Here is a 16,817-nt window from a genome sequence, read left to right as displayed (position 1 = left end):
AAGTAAAGATGCTATCTTTCTCATATGTGTCTCAGGATGAGGCTGTTTACTTTATAGATTCCTTCCACTGTAAACCAGCCAAGACCTTTTAGAAAGACAGTTTGTTTGTGTCAATTGACAGTGTAGTCAAAGGACTGGCCACCTCCATGCAAAGGATTTCCAATGATATTACTAAGGATCACTTTAAACAGCCTCCAGCTGTCAGTAGAACAGACCTAAGCCCTATCAGTGGCATTCTTGCATAATGTTTCCATATCCTTTAGATCTACAGGACTGCTGTTCATATCTCATGCAAGTGGCGTGCTACTACCAGATACATAGACAGTGGTGCGCTTCGAGGCTATCAGTACAGTTTCAGGGGCTGTTTTTCATGTAGGAATGATATTAGACTGAGGTTTAAAGGGGCTAATTTATGGACAGATAGCAATCTGAAAACAGAGAAGCATATACCCTAGCACAAGTTAATTTATCCATTAGATTAGAGTTTATATATTTTGAAATAGTGGTTCTCATTATTTTAACTTGCATAAAACATGCTTTCACACAGTAAAGTTACAGGTGATTTCAGAACTTTATGTAACCTCTTCCCTTGCAAAATGCTTCAAACATAGCTTGGATATTTTTTTACTTGTAAAAATCCTTTAATTGAATCTTTGTTTGATTTTATAATATTACAGGAATTTGTTTTTTAATGCAGAAACATTAAGTGATAATAAAGGAGAACAGCTGTGCAAATAAGAATTTGTCTAGGTGGGAATTAGAAAACACTGGAAGAAAATGAAACCAGGATGACTTGGCTGACATTAGTAAGAAATATGGAAATTACAACAACTTTTCTTTTGTCGTAGGTGTGTCGTCTGCAAGACCTAGTACGAAAAAGCGAACAAGGCCTTGGTACTGCAGAAGGACATATCTCCAGTCTTCAAGAAGCTCAGGAAATACTCCAGAAGGAACTAGAATTAACTAGAGCAAGACTGCGAGAGACCACAGATTCATTGTATAGCGTTGAGGTAACCATAACGTTGGAGAATAAATTGTGCAAAGTACAGTCATGGTGATTTTGGTCTTGTTTTTAAAATGGCAAGAGGTATTATAGTGTACACATTATTGAAGGAACTTTATATGGCTTTGTTAAAAGAGAGATTTCTCTTTGTATTTCAAGCAGAGAGGAAAAAAACCTGGAAAACTAGGATGGGCTGGTTTGGTTGGGTTTGGTTTGGTTGGGTTTGGTTTTGGGGTTTTTTGTTGTTGGTTCATTTTGGGGGGGTGGTTTGGTTTTGTTTTGTTTTCAGAACACTTTTAGTATTTAATGGGTATTGCTGTAACCACATCTTTCTGTGGCTAATACAAATTGTAGCTGCCAAAGTATGTCCCTGCAAAATGTATCCAGAGTTGGATTTTTTCAGAGGCTTAACAGAATTTCATGAGAATGTAAAAGGGATATGTGTTACACCAGTGCTATTCCAGACAGTTTCATGTCTTGGTGCAAAACAAGATCTAGAGCTTACTAGCTCTAGAATTCATTTAAACCTTTTTAATCTTTTTTTTTTATGCATGCATGCTATGTTTTGCTCAAATAATGGGAACAATCTTCATTTCAGGCTCAAATTTAGAATTTCAGAAGATGCTTGAGAATAGTTTAAAGATATATGCTATGATATCTTGAAAGATGGCAGATTATCATCCAGAAAATGTGATCACTTTATACAATTGAAGCAATTAACTTGTCTAAGCACAAATATATTTCCATTTTAGTTGGCTTAGATGGAACTGGACCTGTCAGTTATCTCTTAATAGCTCATTGACTTTAATACAAAGTATAACCTTTCCTTTTTCTTTCCTCAGTAAACAATGTACATTTACAAGATCACAGCAATATTTGAACTGGAGCAGCAAATATTAAGAAAAAATTTTCCCTGAATCTGTTTTCATGTTGATGCTATTTTCTTAATAAAAACAGCCTGAAACGGGATATTGGGTTTGGGGTTTGGTTTTTGTTTTGGTTTGTTTTGGTTTTTTGATTTCTTTCGGCCATGGTCATTAGATGGGGACCCTATTACAGTATACAGCTTCCTCTGTATTTTTTTATAATTTCTCTAAGTGTCCTTATGAACTACTGCGTTCTTCTCTGTTCACCTATTATAACATTTAAATATTCATACATAGCAGGTTACTGGCAATGACGTTTATCTTAACAGATTTCTGTAGGATTTTTTCATTTATATATTTTTAAAAAGTCTCACTTTAAAAAGTCTTAATTAAATTTAGACAGACATGTTTCCCTCTCATGAACGAAGCAAGCACTGTTGAAAAACATTCCTGTAGGTATGATTTCTAGGTGGTACCTAATACTACTTAGTATGGTGAAATTTGAACAGAAATTGATAGGAATTTTAAAGGGTTTTTTTCAGTGTTCAGACTGTAAAACCCTGTTTCTAGCAGGTTTGTCCAATCAAGAAACAGAAAGAAGATATATGAACTTTGTAACAAATCCAGGTAGCTCAAGCTTTGAAATGCAAATACTGAATATTTGCTGCTTGAAAAGAAAAAAAAAAAATCCAAAACATGGATTGACAAAAACATGCTTGACAAGAACCTAAGCAACCTGCTCTAATTCTGAAGTTAGTCCTGCAGTGAACAGGACTTGATGACCTTTTGAGGTTCATTCCAACATAAATTATTCTGTGATTCAGTGTAACAGTATTTGAAAAGATTACTTCCAGAATGAATTATTGGAAAGTTGCTTTTTATAGCTTTTTGTAGGAATGCAAAATTCTGTTCCACAAGTAAGAAATATCAGCAGATGTATAGGCATTAATTGTGCATAATTAGGAATTACACACTGAAAAAGTTATAGCTCAAGTTTTATGAGCCAATTGTAACTGACATTTTTATTATAAATACACTCGTTTAAGGTTTGAAATACTTTTTTGCTGCTGATCAGTCTCTATTGTGAAGTTTGTGTTTGCAGGGAGAACTAGATCAGGAGAGACAACAGCACGAGGCAATGATTGCTGCCATGAGAGAAGAGGAAAAGTTCAAAGTTGACAGAATGGCTCGCGACTTGGAAATAAAATGGACAGAAAATCTTCGGCAAGTATTAATTTTTCTCTTTTATTCTTTAATAAGAAATGAAGTATGTATCACATGCAAATGCAATAGCAAATGAAATGTAAAGCAAAGGTTTCTGTTATTATCTAAGCTTTTCCAATTATTACTGAGCTTTTAATTATTTTTTGCTTCTTGCACAAGGTCCACTGCATTTTAGTTAGTTGACCTTTGCTTTTAGACAGGAATGTAATAAGCTTCGTGAAGAACTGAGGCTGCAGCATGAAGAGGATAAGAAGGCAGCCATGACTCAGCTGTTGCAGCTGAAAGAACGTGAAAAAAATGCAGCAAGGGATGGATGGCAAAAAAAAGTTGAAGATCTTTTAGACCAGGTAACTATGGTCTCTTTGAGAATTGGAAGGCCATTACAATTTAGTTGCTGGTAGTTTATTACCAATTAACTACATGAAATTGGTTGTGACATCTGTCTTTGAAATGAAATTTGTTAGCATAATGCTTTTTAAACCTAATCATTATTGAACCTTTACACTAAATGTGAATAACACTTTTCACAGTTTTTTGGAGGGAGTGGGAGCATGTCTTACCTCTTCACTATAAGATTTTTGTGATTCTGTCTGCTCACCTATTCTGTAAATATTTACCAATGCTAATTGTTTGGACTTGGAGGTATCCATTATCTTTACAGTAATAACACTGTACAAGTCACTGAAAAGTCAAAACGTCACTCAGTTTCTACAACACGTTTATTACAACTGTGTCTTCTCTTAAGTGATTTTGCACATTATTTTGGCATAATTTTTTTATAAATACTGAGTTTAATTGCAGCTCATATTTATAAACTCAGTTATGTTAGATAATTCATAGAGAATACTTGCTTTCTAATTTTTCCAAATTACAAATGCTACAGAACTTGTTTTATTGACTAGGGTTTGAAAGAATAGCTGATAATTAACAAATATGTTTTAAAGAAAAAGAAATAGATGTTGGAACTCATTAAATGACTGCGATTTCAGGGTGTTATTGTGGGATGGCTTTTAATTTGCTGTCTAATTTGAGAAGTCTAATAACTGAATGTGCACTTGATTATACAGCTTCTTATAGGAACACGTAACAATTTATTTTGCTGACAAGGGAATTTAAGCTTGTAAAATCTTGTGGCTTAGGCTCATAAAAGCTGGACGTTTTCAAGTTTTTGGTCTGTTACTTTTTACAACATGAATGTAATAAGATTTAGACTCACTTGATTTTGTTTCACTTGCTGCATTTACCCAAGCTTCGTTTGCTCTTTTTAATTCTACCTACGAATAGCATTTTCTCTAGGAAAGTACAATTTGAAAGGCCTATGTTACACTTCCTGTAGCTTTAAAATACTTTAAAAATATTTTACTTATCTCTACCTTTAAAAAATACCATAATAAATCTAACCTACAGTTTCAGGATGAAAAATTAGCATGTTGCTAATGAACAATTTTTTTCTGCATACGGAAGAAATCTTGGAATCAGAAAGCTAACTGTAATAGTGAGAATTTTACTAGAGAATTTGCAGACATAGGAAATGGTCTGCATATGCAAAATGGTTGGGTTTTTTCTTCATTCCTTTTACCGTACCAAAGAGCTGCACCATTTCATAACAGCATGTGTGTTCGGAGGACTAATAAGAAACTAAACCCTGGGAGTCATGGGGTTTGGGGTTTTTTGTTGTGGGTTTTGGTGGTTGGTTTTTTTCCAGCTGTTGCTTTTCTGTTCCAGTGTTTGAGTTGGATAGGTATTTCATAAAGATTGAAAAGTTATAGTTGGTGGTAGGGAATTAAGCTTCCCTCTGTAGGAATCTACATTTTATCCATTACACGTGAAGGAGAGAGAATTCCAGACTATAGTGTACAGGTTGCATGACTTAATGCTTAGAGAAATGGGTTTGTAGTAAGTTCCTCCTGATTTTAGTACACGAAGGGTAGCTTCTGAGAGTTGCACTGACTTGAATCATAGACTTACTCAGGTTGGAAGAGACCTCAGGGAGTCATCTACTGCAGCCTCCTGCTCATATTAGTCAACACTGAATTTGCACCAGTTTGCTTAGGGTTTTTTCCCGTCAGGTCTTGAATAAGCTCCAGGGATGAAGATTCCACAGCCTCCCTCAATAATCTCTTCTAGTGCTTAATTATCCTCATAATGAGTTTTTTCTTTATATTTAGACAGAACCTTCTCCATTTCAGTTTGATCATTGTGTCTCATTGTCCTATTGTGCACCACTGTAACAAGGCTGGGTCCACTTTCTCTGTAACCCCCTCATAGGTACTGGAAAGCTATTAAGTCCCACAAAACCTTCTTTTCTTTAGGCTGAACAAACCTAGTTCCCTCAGAAGGATATAAGCTCCAGCCATCTTGGTGGTACCCCTCCACTGAACATGTTCAAGTTTATCGACATTTGTCTTGTACTGGGGCAACCAAAGCTGAATGAACTGGAGGAGGAGACAGAATGTGCTCTCCAGGTGATGTGCAACAAGTGTCAAGTCAAAGGGACAGATCCCTTCCCTCAAATTACTGATTGTTGCTACAGCCCGGTATGCTGCTGGGATTCGTTGCTGCCAGGCCGCACTGCTGATTCATGTTTAGCCCACTGTTTAACTAGGTTGTGCGAAGCAGATCTGTAACCCAGTATGAAACCAGTGCAGGGTTCAGGTTTAGTCCATCCCATGTAAAGGACTTTGCATTTGTCCTTGCTGAATTCTGTGAGGTCCCTATCAGCCCATACCTATAATGTCTATAGGTCCCTGTGGATGGCAGCCCTACCTTTCAATGTATTGTGTCCCCTCCGCTGCGCCACACTCCACCTTCTACTCCTTCCAATTTGGTGTCATCCACAAAGTCCATGAGGGTACTATTGGTCTTCTTCTCCAGATGTTGATAAGGTACTAAAATGAATACGTCCTAGAGCAGACGCCTTGGGAACTCCACTTATAACAAGCTTTCAGATAGAGTGAATCATTAACTGCTACCCTTTCAGCCTGATAATCTGGCCAGTTCTCATATATCTGGTAGTGCACTCCTCTGAATTGTGATACAATCAAATACAAGGATGTTAAAAATCTTGCTGTTAAAAATCTTGCTGAAGTCAAGGTTGCAAACATCCACTGCTTTCCCCTCATCCACAGATCTAGTCATTTCATCATAGAAGAAAAAGACAGACAGTATTTTCATGGTGGAAGATTTTTGGTATGTGTTTTATAATGCAAAGATTACTATACACTTTGGTTGTGTTGATCTAGAATGATGCCATTCTGAGTGGAAACTGCATTGGGCCCGACTTGATGCTACAGGAACTACTGCAGTAAGCCTAGCTGTGCTTGGCAATCTGTAAATGTGCACCTGAAGCATTAGTCTGGTCTATACCAGCAGTACTATACAGAGATTTATCAAAATAATACAAGATCAAGGTCTTTGCTAAATCATTTGTAAACTCGTAACTTGACAGAAAATTATGTCTACATGTGCTCTTTATGTTGAGAAAGTGTCTAGAACTTCACCATTTAGTGGTATAAATGCTGTTCAGAAAGGTTGAGTTAAGAAATTAATTGCTCATCAATATGAGTACGTAATTTTCTAATAGGTATTGATGCATCTCAGATTTGATTTAAAAACAAGCTACAAGGAAGCATAGCACCTAACTTGAAGTATACGAATGGCTGTGTAAGCAAAGTATTGAAAAAACAGGTTTAAATGGATGGAGGGTTTAAATATAGTTACTTAAACTGTAGAAAAATACAACATAGAGTATGACCATCTTGGAATGCTGGTGACTGGTGTGGGAAAAACTGAATGGAGACAGCTATAAAAGGCAACAATTTTAAAAAAATAAACTGAAATGTTCAATCAAAAAATTATGCCCATAAAGTGTACTAACCTGGTTTGGTTTTTTTAATTATGTTATACTCATCTACAAATTTCTGTCTTCTAGCAGTTGTTGCACATTTGATAGGTGAGATCTAGCTCTTGCATAAAGCAAGGTAATAGTTTTGCTACCATACCAGTAATGCGAAGTGGTCCCTCATAGAATGCATGCAGGATTATTGTTATTCTAACAGTATAGCTTTGTTATGAGCAAAATAATTCTCTTGAGAGAAAATGCTATTCAGCTGATTAAGTGCTTAAACACATTCTTGCCAGTTGCAAAGCATCACTTGCCATCTACAGTTAAATGTGGTTGGTAGGTTAACTAGATCAGTGTCTAGAGACCAACCATGTAGTTCTTATCTCCGATATGAGAAATGGTCCTAAAAGACATAAAAAGAAAGTGCTTTACCTTTTTTCCTGTAAATTGTACTAAGTATTTCTGCATCAATCCATGTGAGAGTTTCTTCATGAAATATGTAGTGAATTCAGATGTGCTAGCTCTTTTCCATTTCTCTTAGCTGTGTAATGGGCTTTTAATGCTTTTCTTAAAAACACTTTACTGCTGAGAAGGCTTCAGCCATGGACGAAATAGCAGGATTTTTCTTTTTTTAAAGCATGAGTGTGTTCCTCCTGCCTCTCCGTGTTGTGCAAGCTTCAATTCTGGGCACTGAAACATACAGGTTAAGACCTGTATTCTTCTTATCTATTTCTTCTTGTGAGAAATGTTTCCTTCTGTAAACTGAATCAAGTACTCTGATTGTGGATGAGCAAATATTGGTTGTCCCATCTTCCTTACTTTTCAGTAAAATAAATGTTTTTGTCAGCGTTTTATCCATTCTTACATAGCTTCATACTGTTATGTGACCAAGCATTAATGTGACATTCATCTTTCTAACATTGTCAACTTTTTGCACACGAAGATACCATCTTCTATGAATGAGAATATTAGAAATAGTACAGTGAGAATGGAGAAAAGTATATTACATGTACTTTGGTCGTTGTTGTTTATTTTTCCTGCTGCAAAGATTCTCTCCTTTTTTGAAAAAATTGTAGAAGTTTCCTATTCAGAGTTTGTTTCTATGATGGTGTGTTCCTTTCTAAATTGTCAAAGTAAATATGAGAAACTTTGATTTATATCAAAATGTAAATATTTCCTTCTGACATAGACATTATTCAAATCATAGTTTTTCAGAAAATTTCGAACTCAATCTTAAAACCCTGGCTACTGCATATGCTCTTGTTCATGAAGTGGAGTGCTGTAGAAAAGTCACGGAGATCCACTGCACGTCTGTAAATGCCCATTGACCAGGCTTCTACCAGAGGGCAGTTATTGCTCCGTCTTTATATGCCTATGTGGAGGTGCTTATCGCAGAGCTGACATGCATTCACGTTAGCAGCGTTGGGAAATGCTACTTTCTTTTCCCAGTGCTTTCCTAGGATTACTGGCCTGTTCGACAGCCTGGGTAGTCCTTGCTTTAGAAGATTTGCTGTCAAATGGATGCTGGAAATTTCTACAGGAAATAACCTGTACCTACCCTCTATCAGTTTTCTGAAAGAAGGGAGATTAACTTTCAGCACGGAATCATTTTACTCTGCTTCCTGTCACTTGGTATTGTCCTGAACAGACTGTCCAAAGGCTTGTCTGTCAGAAACAGAAGGGGGTAAATTTCAAAGAACAGCCCCATCATTCTCTTTGGTCAGTCCAGTATTCAATAATACTAGTAAAGCTACCGTGACATCTAGTGGATGGTAAGGGATTTTGGGCAAGATTTAAAAAGCACTTAGAAATCTAAAATGCTGAAATCTGAAAGAATAAAAAGAAAATTCATACCAAAGAGGGAGCAAAGAACAGAGAGCACCTGGAATGCAGTTCAGGATAAGGTTTTATGCCTCTTCTTTCCTCTGCAGATACTTTGTTTTTCCAAAGGAGCACCACTTTCTGCAGCTCTTGGAAACTTTCAGAAGGGGCTACAGCTCGCAAAACTGTGGTCTTAACGGGACTGTGCTGCTGCTCCTGCGGGCCTCACAGAGAATCAGGGGAACTCTGGGCGTTTCTGCCTAGATCCAGTGTCCGTATAAAGCCTGCCACCCACCACTGGTCTAGAAGAATCAGTACTCCTGTACTCTAAGTGGGAAACCTACGCTCTAAGCAAGTCAAAAACTATTGTACATGAGCGTGTGAATAATCATGTAATCCAGGGTTGCTGCAGCCCTCAGAGGGCCATCTGTTGAGGGTGCTTCCCCCTGTTTCATGACTGTCTGTACTTCTCAATAAAGAATCCCCCTTGTTCTGGGCTCCCTGTCCTACACAGAGATGTGATCCTGAAGGTTGGTTGGTGCATTTGTTCTATCCAGATTGGTGGTTGTAGTTTTGGCTGAAGCTTGAACATGGAAACAAATGGCTAACATCCAGCAGTACTATTTCTTTTTCTGAGCTTTTAGTTATGGTGAGCCCATTCAGCCCACAGCGCGCTCTCTTCATTATTTTGCTCTTTGTTTAAAAGATTCTGAATGTAATGGAGGAAATTAATTAAAGACCGTTTACAGTTAAGACTTACTCAGCAATACAAACAAAAGCAACAGAACAAATCAGAGTTTTCAAAGTATTTTCATTGGGATACAGTAGGAATACTAACAAATATTAGCTTTGTTGCTCTGTTAAAGAATAAATGTGTTACCAGACTTCTTTTTAATCTCTCCTTTGGTTTCTTCTTCCTTTAATTTTTTTTTTCTCTCATGGTGTTGTGTTTAATTAAATTTAAAAATACATCTAGGCTGGTGTTTGAAATTGATATCTTCATATCCAGAGAAACTTGTCTATCTGATCATAAACTTCTAATTGGAATTTAATATTACTGGGTTTTGGTAGGCAGTGTTTGAGTTAGTAAATGTGGAGGAGACTGAAAGACTTTTTAATTCTACCTGTCAATAGATGAAAACAACATTAAATTCTTAGTACAGTATGTAATTAATGATGCATGAGTCAGAAAAGAGTTTAATTTGATATTTGGAGTTAAGTTTACGCTTCCAAAACTGGTATAAATATAAATCTAAGCCAAATCCAACAGTAGCACTGTTCCCCAAATAAAATTTGAATCCTGTATCTATGTAATTTTTCCCTTAAATGCAAGATAAAGAGTCTGGCAAGAATCTAGTTTTAAAATATTACCCTTCGCCTCTTTGCTCCAGAAGATAGCTGCTCAAGTAACTTTTGCATAGGTTCAAGACCAATGGAAACAGTGGACCCTGGGAGGAATGAGAGTTAACTTATCAGGTGGGGCAAAATTCATTTAGGATTCAGCAGATTAATAGAATTCTAGATTAAGGGCACTTCTTGACAGATACCTCTGTGCTCCAGGAAGGATTAGCCAAGATGCATATATAATCTTTAAAATCCTGACAGCATTATGACAAATAAGTAAAATGAAATGAAGCTCTAGTACCATTCCAAAACCTTTAAAAATTATCAGGAGATTTAAATGATCCTCTTTTTTCCTCTGACCATGGAACCTGCAGTTTGTCAGATTAAAAGCATATAATCCAAAATCCACACAGGTAAAAATATGTCAAGATACCTAGACATTTTGCCTAGCGGTTTGTTAGGCTCCTGCAAGTGGAAAAGAGAAGAGCTCCATCTTTTTAAAGCAACAGGATAAGTATTCCACCTTGTGATAGCCTGGACACAGCACCTTCACTTGGGGTTGCTACAAACACAGGATGAAATCAGGACCAATTAGATCCCAGAAATAGTTACACATTTCAGAGTGCCTTATATCTCAACTTCATTTTCCTCGATAGAAAACTGTTCGGTTTTGAGAGAGGGAAGGGGCTTTGAATGCTGCTTTTTCTTACCAGTCAGAGGGGACAAACTTTGATGCAGCGGTTCATTCCTAGCATGTCACAAGCCTCAAGCCAAGTACAAAACATTGTAGTAGGAAACAGCTGCTTTCCAAATCTCTGCAGAGTCATCTGTCACGTAAGCATTGCGCAGCCAGAGACAGTACATCTGCTGACAAATCAGTCTTTCTCTTCAAACCAAAGATGTATCTCGAGGGAGAGTTTTGTGGTTCTTGTTATCAGCTGGATAAAACGGACTTATGCCAGCGGTCCCCTCAGCTTCTTCAGTAGGCATCTCAGAAACTAGTTTCTTTTCCTAACCTCTGATGGATGCACATAGGTTTTCTTCTTCGGAAAGGTTAGCAGAATCTATTGGAGGTCATTCTTAAAATGAGGCAAAGACTATGTAGCAATCTAGATCTGCTTTGATACCACAGATGAAGTTGGATCACAAATTTCTGTTGCCAGCAGTATTTTGAAAACTCGGTGAACTGTACACCAAAGTTAGGTCTCAACACAATTTGACGTTGAAATATCAGTAATAAAAGCGTTACATAATTGATCTTTGGGTGCAATGAAGACTGATGCTAAAATTCAATGTCCAGCCTCTGTAATCTAGTTGAAAGTAATTTTTAGCCAAGAGAAACAATGAAATGAGATAATTTCCACACGTGCAATAAGCTAATGTCCTACAGTAAAAAATGCAACTGAATGAAAATGTGAAAATGTCAGTGGTGCAGTAAATTCGCTTCTTGAGGAAAATGACACCATTTGATCACAAGTATAGCCCCTGTGACAGTTGTGACGGGAGCATCAGCAACTGTTCATTACAGCAAGCAAAACCAAAGCTTGCATAGTTTCAAATCTCTAAGTCTGTGCTTTACTACAACACAAATTGGCCCAACTAAATTGAAAAGTCAGCTTTTTTCAGGACAGATGTTAAAATAGAGGTGGGAATACAAATCTTTCTCTGTGTCTTGCATGCAAGCTCTTTCGGTCCTGCTGTGTAGCCTGCAATGATCAGTGGGTTCTAAAGATGCAGTAGCCTCTTTGCTGTTCCTCTGGGTCATGAGGAAGTTCTTTTGGTTACACCTGAGGCTTAGCTGTGCATGTGCTGACGGTGGAGAAGACAGCACTTCTACTCAAAAATGAGATGGCACAATCAAGTAAAAGCAGGGTAGCTAATACATATATACTGAATAAAGATGTATTTTCAGAAGTTCCTGTACTTCCAAGAAACAAATTAATTCATTTGTACATCCTCCATCTGCAAAGCCTGATTTCAAAGAGAATTGAGCAAGGGTTTCTCATACCACAATAATATCACAAACAAATAATCTTGAATTCCAACCTGTAGAAATAGGGTGATAGTTAAAGCCACATTCTCCTTTTATTTTTTTTCTCATCACCTCTCCCCATCATAGAAATACAGAGTGGTAACTATGCCTGCATTCTTTTTGCTTCTCATCGCTTTTTCCCCAGATCACAGACCTTGCTGTGGAAGTAGTTGTGAGGATGTTTTGAAATTTTAAGGAATGTCTTAATAATACTTCAGCCAGACTTATTGTGGAGTTCTCTGTTCTGAATGTGTCCTACATACTTTTCAATGTGGAGCTGCATCTGATTATATTATTACACATTTTGCTGGAATCAGCCCCCATACCAATTGACTAGCCTATATAATTCTGATTTACTATTCTATAATGTATGTATTTTAGTAAATAAATTTCATATCTAATAAAGGATGAAAATAATAAATTACAATCAGGATTAGTATTAATCCTAGTGGATCCCTGCTTGATTTCAGTGGTGATTGACCTCTAGCAGTTTTTTGAGATAAAGGAAGTTGGTTTTAATCTTTTAAAATATCCTTCAGTAATGTTTTGTAAGCACACATATTTTGATCAAAATCTTACGTGATAATAAATTGAATACCGTAAGTCATCTTAACTATTATTTCTTTACAGGAGTATTTCTTGCCAAAGTTTGTAGTGTTGTCAAAGCAAGAAATCAGGTTTTCTTTAGCAGGGCTTTATTCCATTGTTATGTTGACTGAAAATCATCTTATTTTCCCACTTGAAGATTTTCTTGATTGACCTCTAAATCATCTTTTCCAGTCTTTTTTCCAGGACTGATGTTTAGCTACCTGTCCTACAATTAAATGCTTTTGAATAGCGATATGATACTTAGACTTCCAGACTACTTAGGCATGTCAAATACATAAGTTCAACTTTACTAAAAAATACAACTTTTTTTTTTTGTCAGTGCGTGGTCTTCTTTTTGCCAAGAAGATCTGAGCATTTAATAGGTTTGGGGGGTTTTTTTTGGACAAGATAATTACTGTTCTCATTTCACAATCAGGAAATGTGGGTTGCAGAAAGATTGCTTTGTGTGAGGTTGCTTAAGAAACCTGTGACAAATCTCAATACTGAACTTAGCTGGAGAGTTTTAGTGCAGAACCTTCACCAAAAGTTAATTTTAATCCCATCTGTTTTCCCGCTCTCTGGAAAACTTAAATTTGGTGAAATCACATGTATTAAAATGGTTAGCCCGTCTTAGCACTTTTAGTTATAAGATCAGTTTGACAGCAAAGCAAGACCAGTTTCTTTCTTGGTGAAGGAAATCTGTTATTCTGCAAGAAGCAGGGGGCAACTCTCACTTTCTTAAATGGCCCTTTTAATAGGGTAGATCTCGGACTATAGCTTCGCAGAAGTATTTTTACTTGGAATTTCTTTTCAGTGAAGAACATTACTAAGGTTTCTGCTTCAGGTGTAAGATCTAAGTATTTCTTAGTTGTACTACAGCGGTGCCTAGGTACACCTGTCGAAATTAAGTCCCAAACGCTCTAGAAATGGAGCATTTCTTTAGCAAGAGATCATTCCCGCTCTTAACAGTTTCCCCCCCTAAACAAACCAGACAGATGGGAAAGGAAGGACAGGAAAAAATAGGTGAATTTGTTCAGATTGGCACTGTCAAAATCTAGTGTTGAAATGGGACCTGTTAGATGCCAGTCTGTTGTCTTGTCCACTGGGGTATGATGCCTCCCAGTGTTATGCCCTTGCATAGAAAATTGTTGCTTGTAACTCTCTTACAATTTTAATAAGATAATTTTGGATCTTCCACAGTAATGTATTTTTATGTTGCGCCTTTTTGTAGATTCAGAACAAATAATAACTTCTTCTTTTTGTATTTTGCCAAAGTATTATCTAAAAGTTCCCAACTATAGGCTTCTGACCTGGTGTCAAAATACCTGCTGTCTCCTGGAGAAAGCCATCTTCTTGACTGACCTGTGCCAAAAGAGGAAATTGGTCATGCTGGATTTGAAATTGCTCTCACTTCATTTCTGATTACTCTATTGTGTGCACGTGTGTGTGCCTATCTACACCATTCATATATATATGAACACAGAGGTATTTTTTTATATATATATATATATATGAATGATGTATTTGATTTGTATGATCAATAATATTTCATATGGAACACTTACTTGGCAATATGTTTTTATTTTTTGCTTTTCATTAGCGATCAACACTTGTACAAGTGGTACATAAGTCATTTTTTGCTGGAGACTTTCAGGAAGGGTTTTTTATGTACCCATCTCGTTCTGAATTTTAAGAAAAATTAAAATATTTTAATGTAAATATGTCTTTATTACAGACTAAACTCATTTTTTGCCCTTTAGCAGTGAAATTTGATCTTTAATATTATCTATTTAATATGCTTGTGATATTTCAGAGACACAGCTGTTTATTGAGTCCTTATGTAACATCTTTTCTAATAGTAATGCAAATCGGTGTGCTTAATGATTTCTTCCCAAAATTATTTGCCATAAAGGAGAAAACAGTTGGATAATTCCAAAAGTGTTGTATTGTATAATATATATATAGTATATAGTAACATTATGTTGAAGAGAGAATGCTATCCTGTACGTTCGAAGCATAACACAGGAAAATCCATCATTCTGTTCTGTGTTCAGTAGTTTATATGCTAAGTCAAAGCAAGACATATATTTTTTTTTCCAGATAGTTTTCAACTTATTTTTCCCTGATCAAATTATAATTAATGTTCTATGTTTTACTCTCCCTTCCTTATCCCTTTTTCTTTTACTTAGTTGATTTCTGAATGTTTCCCTTTATTCCTGTGATCTTTTCTTCATAGCGGCACTGTCTCGGTGAAGCTTTGCATAAATCTATCAGCAATGTAAGTGATTTGCACTTACAGCTTGTAAACAGGGCATGTTTTGCACTAATAAATCTGCATATCCTGTAGTACTGCTTTAGAGCTTTAGCCTATGAAGTAGAATACCTGGTAATATTTGAGAGGAGAACGTTTGCCGCTAGTTATCAAAAGCTTGTGTACTCCATCCATTCATCTGTGTAAATGTATGTATCACTGGACATCAAACACTACGTACATGGCCATAATATAAGCAGCATTTTTATGTCATTGTTAAAGCAAGCAAGCTTGCGGGCAGTGCAAATGTGTATTGCAGAGCTTTCTACAAAGCATGAGATTGATGCTGTGTTATAATTTGCAGTTTTGCAGTGCAAGTCATAATTGTAGCCAAAATATTCTTTCTTTCTATTTTTTTATTTTTAAAATTCTTGCCAATATTTTTAATTTGCTGAAAACCTTGGATAAAAGTATTGGAAGTCCAGAGAACAGTGTTTAGAGCTCTTGAATCCTCAATACAGGAGTATATGGAAGGGAGGCTCCAAAGACATGCAAAAGGAGGCACTAATGTTTTCAAAAATATGTTCTTAAGGATATCAGTATTTGTACTGAATAATCAAAATACTGTTTAAGATCATGTACTCTTCTAAAAATAACTGTCAGATTTTTAGTATTTTACATACTTTCAACAAAAAACATATATTTTATTATTAGAAGGGTAGACTAATCTGACTTGGTTGTTAGAATAATTTAATCCTCATTGTCCTTTGTTTTCTGTATAGTCTATTGATGTAAATAGGCATCTCCAGACATTGACTCATTTCAGGCTGTGGTTCTGTAGTCACTTTAATCTGGTAGAAATGTGAACTGCTCTCAGGAAGGGTATTCCTGATCTCTACTAAGATGACTTCCTGGCCAGATATCAGACTTCTCCTGGTCATCTCAGTTAAAATGTTTTCTGCATTTCCAAGAAAGAAAGGAAAATTGTTTTGCCCTCAGCCCACGCTTAAAATGTTTATAAACGATATACTGAGAATTACCAGAATTTGGAGCAGGAACTTAAGTGAGAGACATATTTAACTTCAAGCCAAAAATACATTTCTTCATGTCATCTTAATACAAAGTTTGCTAAGATACCATGGTCGACTCCATTTGAATGTTATCATGAAAGGCTTTTTAGAGTAGGATGATTAAATTACCTGAGGTTGTGCTGGACTGAGCCAGACTTCCCCTAGAATTGTACCTCTTGGTGGCCATGGTGAACGGGACAGGGCAAAGGTGAGAAACCTGAGGGACAGAAACATAGTGAAAGGTACAAGTAAGAGTGGACAGAACATCTATCCAGTATCTCAGTGTTTTTGCCACAGGCACTCCGAGGAGGAGGAAGAGGTTCTGAGTGAAAATTGTGGGATTTCCTTCATATGAGATTTTTTAAGCAGTAATTTGTGTATAGAGTTCCCACCTAGTGCAAAGAATTAGACTGAATAATCTCTTAAGACTATCCTAACTGCACATTCCTATGATACTAAAAATGGAGTTAGGAAAAAGAAAAAGAGCAGAGGAGAGGGAGAGATACTGGAGTATGGGATAGAGGGAAGACAAGGAATAGAGGGGCTAGAGCCAAGTTGCAGTAGTGGTCTCAGGGCAACAAACAAAAAAACCCAACAAATCTGAGAGTTTATGGGTGTTGGTTAAATAGGAGCAGAGGAAATCTAAAGAAGTGTAAGAGTTACCTAAAAGCACAGGGGAAAAACAGACCTCCAGACAGGGTCTGGGTTTTGCTAGGTGTGGTCTGGCAGAGAAACAGGGAATAAAGGCAAGGCTTACGGATGAAAAGAAGGACC

General features: G+C 36.6%; 1 protein-coding gene across 6 annotated transcripts in view; it reads left to right on the top strand.

The window, feature by feature from the left end:
* The window catches only part of FAM184A (family with sequence similarity 184 member A), a 73,635-nt gene that overhangs the window by 37,412 nt on the left and 19,406 nt on the right, over positions 1-16,817 (top strand). For all 6 annotated transcript variants that reach the window (XR_007508197.1, XR_007508196.1, XM_049817806.1 and 3 more), the window contains exons 7-9: positions 849-1,010; positions 2,972-3,093; positions 3,290-3,440. Coding sequence is in view for 4 of the 6 variants with exons in the window: in XM_049817806.1 (XP_049673763.1) it covers positions 849-1,010; positions 2,972-3,093; positions 3,290-3,440 (435 nt within the window). In the remaining 2 variants the exon portion in view is untranslated. The remainder of the gene's footprint in view (positions 1-848; positions 1,011-2,971; positions 3,094-3,289; positions 3,441-16,817) is intronic.

The sequence above is a fragment of the Accipiter gentilis genome, chromosome 15 (genome assembly GCF_929443795.1).
Source record: "Accipiter gentilis chromosome 15, bAccGen1.1, whole genome shotgun sequence".
In the NCBI taxonomy this organism is placed as follows: domain Eukaryota; kingdom Metazoa; phylum Chordata; class Aves; order Accipitriformes; family Accipitridae; genus Astur; species Astur gentilis.
The sequence above is the reverse complement of the archived record's forward strand: the minus strand, read 5'-3'. Positions and strand labels throughout refer to the sequence as shown.